Source organism: Eurypyga helias, unplaced genomic scaffold (genome assembly GCF_000690775.1).
Source record: "Eurypyga helias isolate BGI_N326 unplaced genomic scaffold, ASM69077v1 scaffold14403, whole genome shotgun sequence".
Classification (NCBI taxonomy): Eukaryota; Metazoa; Chordata; class Aves; order Eurypygiformes; family Eurypygidae; genus Eurypyga; species Eurypyga helias.
Window position 1 is genome coordinate 58985 of NW_010240658.1, and position 10725 is coordinate 69709.

The window sequence follows — 10725 nt, forward strand, 5'->3', positions numbered from 1 at the left end:
GAACATTTAGTTTTCCCATGTTATTCCAGTGAAATGTACATATAAGTCTAGATACTACATATTCAAACACAGAAACTGCATACACTTCTGTTTTGACACGGTATTACTCAGTTCTGTTGCCTAAAGCCATGCCCCACTGCCCCAGACACTTTATAAAAATAAAGAAAACTGTTAGCTGTCCAGAAAGCTTTCATTTATTTTCCTGGCCTCTTGGTGCAGAGGAAGTAGAGCAAAAAGTGACATTAAATCACCTTTTATGGTTTCTGTTCTGAAATTATTCTTCACTCTCTTCAGCCTGTAGCATGTGTTAGAGCAGCCTCAGCGAGCTCTGCTCTAGTCTCAGTTGGCTGCCTGTAGCCTTCCCAGAGCTGGTCCAGGAGCTGACATCGAGGCCAGGCTGGATGAGGCCTTGAGCAACCTGGTCTAGTTGTCCAGGTGTTCCTGACTGTGGCAGGGGGGTTGGAACTAGATGGGCTTTAAGGGCCCTTCCAATCCAAACCGTTCTGTGATGATTCTGTGATTAGTGGGGTGCATGTCACACCATCAAATCCAGCCCCCCTTTATGCATATGTTTATTAGCTCCCCATAAACCTGGGGCATTTCTTTGGAATCAGTGGCTGGGGTTTTGGTAAGGCTGGTTATTAATTCCCTGAGTTTTTCATTACCAGAAATTGGACTGTGGATTTTGTGAATCTCAGTGCGTTGTAATCTCAGTGCGTTCAGGCACACTGACCAGCTGTGTCACTCCAGGTTTTTCACCGTTCCGTTTGATTTAGAAGGTTCTGGCTCTAAATTTCTAAACGTCTCCTGCTCCAGAAGCAACTTGCCTGTGTCTCTCGCGAAGGTCTCTTCCTGGAGGGCATTAGAAGAGGTTGGGTTTTCAACACACCCCTAATTTTGCACACGGGCCGGTTACCAAGTGCCGTTGCATAGCCCATGGCAACCAAAGTGTCTTGACCTGTCTAATTCACTAGAATGAGATTTTTTTTTTCTAAAAAGTGAGAATTTTCCTCGTAAATTTTTCCTTAGCTTGCGGAAGACTTTGGTTTAGCTTATATGACATCTCCTGCCTGTCTTCTTTTCCTTGTACTCACAGAATGCATGACACAGGGAAAGAAGTTCTTCCCAGCCTGGTTACACAGATCACTTCACAAGAGGCATGAAATGCCACTCATTTTAATTTTTCATTTAACACCAAGGAGCTCTTTTTTGCTAATGGATGAAATAATACCATAACCCAGGTCTCAGTCATCCCTGGGAGTTATGGGACCAAAACATCGCACTGAAAATTCGCTGGAGATTGATCCTTTACAAAACATGACATCACTGCTAACCTTGGGAATTAAGAATAGCCTTTCCTTTGAAGAAAGGCCTCATCAGCAATAGAGCCAGGAAGTAGAAACCTGAGCAGATTGCTTGTGTGTCATTCTTCTGTTTAATATTATCTCCACAGTAGAGATTAGTGTCATTTTTCTTACCTGGCAACTTAATGTGTCAGTGCAGGGCCAAGTCTGCTATCCCTCCAAATTGATAGAACTTACGGACGTGAAAAGGCTGCGCAGGTCAAAATGAAGCATGGCACGTGTTGATATTTCGTACGTGGGGAGCGTATGCGTGCAGTTTGACTGGGCACACGCATCTTGCAGATCTGGCGTGTGTGAAACTCCAGCCAGAGTCAGTGAGAAGGGCGTATTTCGGACTCCAGGTGGGGCCTTGAGTATGTCACTGCGAGAGGAGAGGGCTGCCGTGCCCCTCTCCTCCTCTGTGGCTGCTGAGCCATCTTTCTTTCGTGCCTCTTTGTTCAAATATCCGAACCCCAAAGAAAACCAAACAGAAATACCACGCACACACACACCCCCCCTGAGCATGAGATGGGAGTAACAGGAGAATAGAGAAGAAAAACTGTCAAAAATCAGACCTACCTTTCTGGGAAGTTAATGGCTGTAGAAAAAAATCCTCTCTGATGGTGATGCAATAGTAATTAAACCTAGGTTTTTTTAAGAGACACTGCCAGTAATCAATTCTTTCTTTAAAAAAAAACTTAGAAAATCTCTGTTGGTATTCCCTCATCCTGGCTCTCAGCCTATGTTAGTAATGAAACATAAACCCCTCCCTGTAGAGAAAATTATGAGTCACAGCTTTTTTGGTATAATTTGAAGTAACCTAAGTGAAGTAAAAAGAATTGTCTCAGAACATAATTCATTCTGTTCTTTTTCGTTTACAAGCACACCACCTTTTCCTTCCAGTTTCATTTTTAAAGGTGACCTAAATATTTGACAGTGTTTGTTTAAGTCACTCAATTGGGGTTTCTTACATACCGGCAAGAGATAGCCTCATCAGCATTCCCGAAGTGGAGTTGTGCTTACATCCAGAAATGAGAAGGGTTAAGAAAGTGGGCAGCTCATCACTTTAGGCAAAAAAAAAAAGCAGGGTAGAGTGGGAACCTTAAAGAAGACAGACTGTGGGGTAGCAGTTGTTAGGAGAAGCTATGGTAGTGTTTGCTGTGACATCTTGCCTTGGGAGGACAAACGTCAGTGTTTCTGACATCCTGCCTGGTTTTCCTGTTTCATGTCCTAAAAAGGGTTTGACCATTTGGAATCCCCTTAGACATAGTTTGTGGTGTAAACTTTGCATTCGACTAGGATGTCAAAGGTCAAAGTTCACTTTTTGCCTTCTCTCTCTCTCATTTTATAGGGTGATATCCACGAGGACTTTTGCAGCGTTTGCAGGAAAAGCGGGCAGTTGCTGATGTGTGACACCTGTTCACGTGTTTATCACCTGGACTGTCTGGACCCACCTCTGAAAACCATTCCCAAGGGCATGTGGATCTGTCCCAAATGTCAAGACCAGGTATTGTTTGACAGACGGGGAGAGTTATACACAGTGCACCATAAAGAATTTTCCGCGCTGAAGAAAATAACCATAGCTCTTGGCTTACTTAGATCAAGACAGGCTGACACTGAACAAATCTATTTGATCTGTAATGAGGCTTGTGTGAATTCGATGGAATTACCCCTGTTGGGATGTGTGCAAATACAAAACCGTTGAGTCTTGCTGCCGCATTTGGGGTCCTTATTTGTTACCCTTGTTTTTACTCTTTTTTTCTGGGCCAAGACACTCAGACTTTTGCGAAAGGTTGCTTATGACCCATAGAAATTTCCCTGTACATCTTAAACTCATTGTTTCTTCAAAAGTTATCAGTATATTATTCTGCACAAGTAATTAAAACATTTGCACAAGCTGACCTCAATCGATAGAGCAAATGTAAGTGCCTGTTTACTCATACAATCAAATATCAGAGAGGTTGTCCTCTGTGATCTCTTTAATAATATCATCCAGCATCAGTATAATGAGGATAGGCAAACAGTTTGGTTCTTCTTCCTTCCAGACCTGTTTCTCAAAATACACAACTGAAGTGAACAGACGATATGTTAATATTTTGTTTATAATGGCATTGAGATTACAAGACAGAGGAGTAAACTACTGTATTCCTAACCCTTACATGGGACTCCAGAAGTTGGAATGTATTGCTGATAATCAGCAGCCTGAAGCTGTCAGCATTCTGTCTGATTTAGCATATTGCTCGGTTGCCCACGTGACCTTTGGTTAGCCAGATGGTGACGTGAGAAAACAGCCTGTTCAGAATATGCTGTTCAAAAAAATGAAAATGCAAAACTCAAATGGCTTGGTCAGTAGTTGCGAGTAAGGGTGGGGTGTTACCAATTCCCTGCTCCTGCTCTTGCCTTCTCTCACCTTATCCCTCCTCTTCATAATCGCTGTGATAGTTTCCCACAAAATTAGGGGGGGGAGGAAAATCTGAGTTATTTCACTGGAAAGTGACCGAGTCCTCTATCTTCTGAGGCACACCCCTGATTCACTTACTAAAAAGGCACAATACTTGTCTTTCCACTCAGAATTGTTAGGAAGGAATGTGTAGGAAAGATCTGAAAGACATAAATGGTGCTTACCCTCATGAAGAGGGTTTGACAACTCTATTAAGGTGATTCTGATAGGAAGGGCAGGTATGACAGTTTTGTGTGTTACTAGCCAGGAAGCATGACATTTTAATAGGTGATGTGGAGACTGCTCTGTGCCGTGAAAAGTTTTCTCCCAGAAAACTAGGATCAGCAATTTGTCTGAACCGTGAAATAATGTTTATGTCTCCTGGCAAGTTTGAGTACAGATATATTATCCTTTCGTTCCTCTTTTAAGTTGCTCAGTTTCATTAGCAGAGTTTATTTGTAGCTATGGAGGGAATTTGAGAAAATGCTGACACTTGTAAGAAACAGGCCTGCTTTGTGGGAGCCACAATGCAGTTGTGAATAATTCCCTCTGTTGAATCTCAGAACGGGTCTGCGAAGCTTCATGTCAACAGGGCTGAGACTAAATAATAGCCATGCAAGAAAATCCCCAGTCTTTCCCTTCTTCCTCTCAGTCCGTTTTGCTGTCCTAGGGGTAGGTTGTCTACCAGCTAAATCTCTCAACGCTTTTCTTTCAGATGCTAAAGAAGGAAGAAGCAATCCCATGGCCAGGAACTTTAGCAATTGTTCATTCATATATCGCATATAAAGCAGGTAGGAAAATGGGGAACAACACTTCCGTTTCACTTTTAATGATGGAAGATGTTATTTTGAGTACTTCCTTTACAAAAGGAAATTAAAGGGGAGGAACCTCAATCACTAGTGAAGTGAAAATAGCAGTATTTGTTAAGCCTTCTGTAATGTGTGTGTGAAATTTTGAGTGTGGTGTAGTGCACAAGTCGTTGAGTTGACTTCAGACACAATTACCCTCTTCACATCAACCCGTTTAGAGCTTCTGTCTGCTGTTGTAACAGGAACATTTTAAATATGCTGATTAATACTCTGTTTTGTAGCAAAAGAAGAGGAAAAACAGAAACTACTTAAATGGAGTTCAGATTTAAAACAGGAAAGAGAACAACTAGAGCAGAAGGTCAAACAGCTCAGCAATTCTATAACGGTGAGTAGTGCCCTCCCAAATAGCTCTGCCCTCGTGTCCTGGTGCCAGAATGCAAAGAGAAAACTCCAGAGTGACTCTGTGTACTAGACCTGTCTTCCACTGGATTTACTGAGAACTGAGTGAGCGCTTTTCTTCTGCTTTTTAGGATTTTGGGGAGCAGGAAATGCTTAGGTTGAGTCACTTACAGGCGATCCATGCTGACCATATATTGCAGACGCGTGGCAACTTACAATACCGGCGGGTGACAAACGTGACCCGGAGCATTACTGTCTGTGGGCAGTAGATTAAGTCAAATTCTCCAGTGGCTCACTTAAATAGGAATTGTTGGCCCTCTGTGTGTAATCGGAGTTACGGTCTCGGTGTGCTTTCCAGACCTTCCTGATAGGGAGGTGACCCTTTACTCATGACTGGCTCTCGTGACACGTTGCCTCGACAGTCAGCAGCCGGACGCTGCGCGTGCCTCTGCGTTCTGTTAGTTACACGATGTCATGCTTCTAACCAGAAGCTGCAGTTTCCACCTTAATTTGTCGCAATCATTGGAACATCCGTATTAATTGGCTCTCTCTTCTCACCGTACCGCGCAAATCGGGCTCGTGAGTTGCCAGTGTAATGTTCCAGCCCCTCACTTAGCGTAGCCCGAGTCAGTATGACAGAAGGAAAAATACTGAAATCTCTCATGTGGCAGCATCTGTAAGGCTGGATACGTAAGTACAGGCTTCTCTCTTTAAATACAGATGCCCTTTCCGGTCTGGCTCTTCTTTATTATAAGCGTCCCATGTTTGAAGACCCCTAAATGCTGACGATAGAAATAAAATGATGGTGAGGAAACAAATGGTGAGGGTTGCTGGTTAGCAGTTCTGGAGGCTGTCAGCTTCTGGTTAGCGGTATCTGGGCATAACCTGAGCAGCACTAGGGCACTAACACTGTTTCTCAGCAGTGTGCCCAGGCAGATGCAGGCCCTTAACATGAGGGATTGACAGTAGGTAAGGAGGATGGTTTATTTCCTGTGACTAAGTCCTTGTTTATACGTTCGTTGGGACTGTTCAAAAAAGACCCATTAGGTTTAAATTTTGTGGCATTTTTATGATACCATGAGCTGCATGTGGAAATGGTAAAGCTGAAACCAACAGTGTCTGGAGATCAACATGGATAAAAGGTTTAAAACATGCAGGAAGATTGCCATCTTCATGTAAGGACCTGAATGTTACAGACATAGCTGCCATCTCCTCGTTTTAGAGGGTTTCAAATGTAGATCTAAGCGGTTTTTCAGCCTCGAAACATCCTTTGTGGGCATTTTTGAAAGCTGTCTTAGCCTGCCTCTTAACTGATGAGCTAGCGAGGTTACTACCGCTTCGGCGAGGAGGAAGTGGCCACAAAATAAGGTTTTCAAGTGAAGAAGGGCTCTTTTCAAGTGCCCCTTTCTTTATTGAGAGGAGGAAGTGATGTTCCTGCTAAAACGTATGTGAAAGCAAAGGCTGTATCCCATTAGCGGCGCGCACACGCACGCTGTCAGCAGTCAGCTGCAGTAGGACGCCTGAGTTTGCAGATCTGAGCTGAAGTTTCAGCAACGCAATACTCATAGAAAAATAATAAGGACATACACTTGGAAGTTTCCCTTCAAAAGGAACACAAAAGGATGGAGCCGTCTGTGTGGATTTGCAAAACACCTTGGGATGAAAGGGGCCATGCTGGGCGACAGCCACGTACTGGCAATTTGATTCCCCAGCCTGCAAATGCGAATTCTCCTGTGAACACAGAGACTCTTTTTATTCTAGGCTGGGAAAGGGAAATTGTAGCTGTACAGCCCTTTCTGTATACTTGCATTTAGACCTGTGACCATCATATCCCTTCTCTCACCTTCTTTGGTCCATCAGCTTGAACTTAGTACCACTTTTCTGTTTTGCTGCAGAAATGCATGGAAATGAAGAATACCATCCTTGCAAAACAGAAGGAGATGCACAGCTCCTTGGAGAAGGTAAAACAGCTGATCCGCCTCATCCAAGGCATCGACCTTTCAAAACCCATAAACTCTGAGGTCAATTCTGTAGCCATCTCCAACGGCATGGACTCCACTAACAATACTAATGCTGCCACCTCCACCTTAGCCCCCTCCCCTTCCCAGAGCTGCATGGTGAACTGTAACAAGGGCGATGAGACTAAATAACACAGTCAAGTTCAGAAGGAGCCAAGGGAGGTGGCAGCGAGGAGGAAGAGCAAAATAAATAAACTCTAGAAAAGCAAAACCGGATTTCTTCTGGAAAGTGCAGAATTCTTTAGTTCTTTGGTTCCAGAGAGAGCGTGAAGATGCTTGTGCCAGGCGGCACCGGAGTTTGCCAATTGATCCTTCTTATTCTGTGTGTACATGCAAAGTTTGGATCCTGTTACATGAATAGTGCCAGCTGGGGGTTCTTTGCCAGCACCATGCCAAGTGAAATAATATATTTACTCTCTCTATATTTTACACCAGTGTGTGCCTGCAGCAGCCTCCACAGCCACTATAGGTTTGTTTTATTTTTGTTTGGGGTGAGGAGCAGGGATGAGGGAGGAGAGCAGGTTTCAAATCCTTATTTGCAGAACAGTTTGTTTAGCTAGGGGAAAACAAAAACAAGTCCAAAGAGCCTGTGGGCTTTTCCTGTTTCTAAACTCTCAGTACTATTAAACCAAAAATAAAAACCAGAAATATAAATTATCAAATCCCAGTGCCCAGAAGGGACAAGTCTATCACATAAGCAGTATTTACTATTGTTTAGACAGGAGATGTACAAAAGGAAAGGAGATGGACTTTTCACTGAGTAACCAGCACATGTACAGGCCGAGGATCTACTGTCCCAACAGCTTTGGGTTAATCCTGTTTCTTCACATTAAACAACACACACGCTTTGCGGCATTGGTTTGGGTCCTCACACTCATCCAGAAAGCCTCTGTTGGGAATGGGAAACTAGAGGGCCAGAACCCAGGGTCAGCTTGGAGCATTGGGCGGAGGTGTCCCGAGAGAAAATGTGCATCGATTACTTGAAAATGAGATTCCAACCCTTTTCTATATTTATAAACAACAAAGGTATCCTGAACAAAGTAGCACATGACCCAGATGTGTGAACTGAACAGAGAAACGTCCTTTTCTTTCACTTCCTTTCTCTTCTTTTGGTAACAAGAACTAAATAAGGAATAGAAAAGCTGTTTTTCAGGCTGACAGTCTAATTAAAGAGGTAGATGGGACCTTGCATGGTATAGATTAGAAGTAATAGTGTCAGTGAGATACAGTGAGTCTTTGTGAGTCCTTGTGTCATCGTTTTGGGCACTGTTTTTTTATGCAAGGGCAAAATCTTTGTATCTGGGGGAAAAACAAACAAACAAACAAACAACTTTTTTAAATTAAAAAGGAAAATAAAAGATATTGAGGTCTTCCTAGTGTTACTTAAAATAAGATGAAGGTAAGAAACATTGTAAAAAAAAAAAAATTACAAAAGTGCTATTTGTTTCCTAAACAAGTGATTTCTATTAAAAAGGTGTCAGAACTGGAGAAAATGCTGTGTACTTAGAATTTTTTAACACAGACTTTGCTTACTTATGATGACATTCTGCTGTGTTTGTGTTTTAAAATCCAATGGGACAGTTTCCATAGATTATACCATACATGCTACTGGCTTAACTCTGAGGAGAATCCAAATCCTACAGTGCTGGATCTCGTCCCACCTGGAGAATCGGCTGGGCTTGTCTCTGCTGTTGCCGTAGCTCCCCTGTTCTTTCACATCTTTGTAACCCAGGAAAAAGCAGTTGGCAGCGTGCTTGTTTGAGGCTTCTGTAGTTTTGTGATATGGACTGATTAGCGCTTGAGAACGAAGGACAGCGAGCTGCTTGGACTGAATCAGAGAATCACAGAATGGTTGGGCTTGGAAGGGACCTTAAAGATCATCTAGTTCCAACCCCCCTGCCATGGGCAGGGACACCTTCCACTAGACCAGGTTGCTCAAAGCCACATCCAGCCTGGCCTTGAACACTTCCAGGGATGGGGCATCCACAGCTTCTCTGGGCAACCTGTCCCAGTGCCTCACCACCCTGAAGTCGCATCCTGTTCTATCCTCTCGTTAAGGAAGTTCATCTCCCAGGTAGAGGCTTTTCAGTCTAGACAGCAAAGCTTGCCCTGTGCTTCCTATTCCTGCAGGGCCCGTCTCAGTTTAGAATGCTGACTCTGGTCACTTAGGATTGCGTCCCAGAGCTGCCTGGTTTCACTGCTGCATACAGGCGTTTGGGCAAACCCCGTTTCCATTGGAAGTACTGGGAAAACTCCTTTCACTTCCAGTGGGAGCAGGGTTGAGCCACTACATGCAACGTGAGGCAGAGTCCCCGGTGTGGTGCCATTGAGAGCAGGCGTTGGGTGACGAGCCAGACCTGCTCAGCTGTTTCTAGTGGAAGATAGAAAAGCTTTGGATTTCAGGGGTGCATTTCTGAGCAAGAAGCAATGGATACTCCAGACACTGCTTAGCCTGAGAGCTGCCACAGCCAAGTATGCTTCTGCAGGATTCTTGGAGCAGTTTTCATCCCTCTCCTTACAGGTTGCCCTTCTGCCCTTTAAGGACTTTTATTCCTTCTGTAGGAGTGTGCACTATTTTCAGCTCTGAGCTCAGAACTGATATCCCGAGTTCTCACATTTGTCTGTGGTTGGGAAAGTGACTCTTACGTGCACTTCTCGGCTGAACCTTGTGATAACCTCGACTCTGTCTTTTGGTGTTTGAGTTCTGTTCTGGAACTTGCAAAGCTGGAAGGAGGAGTTAGCACAAGTGGCAGGGAGACAGCCGGGCAGACGACGTCAAAACTGATCAAACTAAAAATGGCCTTGCGTCAACCCGGTGACCAGCGGGGGTCATTACCATAGGGCGGCACTGGGCCAGCAACCCATAGCATTTAAACCAAGGGCTGTGTATTTTCAAGGAACGAGGAGAAAAACCAAACTGAACACGAGCCTTCTTTCTTTAGAATATGAGCCGGCAGCTGAAGGCCAGATACTCGGGAGAGACTGCCTTTTTGGCCAGGTTGTTCTCTCGTTGGCCACCTGGGTCATTCTCAACAGCCTCTCCTGAAGCATCGAGTACGCTTCTGGTAAGAGACAGTCTCTAGGGATAGGTGCGCTGGGTCTTTGTGGTTCTCACGTTCTTATTTCTGGGGTTGCCTTCCGAGCTCTCTTGGCAGCACTGCACTATTTGGGGGTAGCACGCTAAGCCTGAAGACTTGATAGTCCTTCTGTTTTCTTTGCCAATTCAGGAGGGGATGGAAGTGAAATTCCCTGGTAGCTGTATTTAAATTTCAGCGCGGTTAACCAGCCAGGAGATGCTACAACAGCTATTCTTGCTTTTCCGAGGCAGCTGCTTGTCTCCAGGATCCCAGTAGATAAGCACAGACTTTCACGTCCCTTTTGTTACAGCATTTGTGTTCCGGGGTATAAAAGGACACTTTTAGTTAATCATTACCCGGCAGAGAAATGATCTTAACTTAGACTTTTTGATGCTGCAGGTAGTTCTCTCTGTTGCACGCTGATCCTGTTGGGATGCTTTCCCTCCTGGCTCTGCAGCAGTGTCAGTCAATAGGCAAGGAGCATTCCCAGGGCTGCACTGACACTGGCAATGATGCTGCTACACAGACACAAGTAAATTGGGGTTATCTCTGCCCAATTAGCAAAAATAGGGTGGAAGGGGAATTGGCATTTGCTAAATACAGAGGAAAATGGGGTTTTTTTCTATCTGCTCTGAGAGG

At 44.2% G+C, this 10725-nt stretch overlaps 1 protein-coding gene across 1 annotated transcript in view; it reads left to right on the plus strand.

Moving 5' to 3' along the window:
• The window catches only part of PHF21A (PHD finger protein 21A), a gene marked incomplete at its 5' end in the record, with an annotated part of 27541 nt that extends 19039 nt beyond the window's left edge, over positions 1 to 8502 (plus strand). Inside the window, 4 exons of the mRNA XM_010148510.1 lie at positions 2695 to 2850; positions 4499 to 4574; positions 4874 to 4977; positions 6887 to 8502. Of these exons, the coding sequence (XP_010146812.1) occupies positions 2695 to 2850; positions 4499 to 4574; positions 4874 to 4977; positions 6887 to 7141 (591 nt within the window). The remainder of the gene's footprint in view (positions 1 to 2694; positions 2851 to 4498; positions 4575 to 4873; positions 4978 to 6886) is intronic.
• Between the last annotated feature and the right edge of the window lie 2223 nt (positions 8503 to 10725).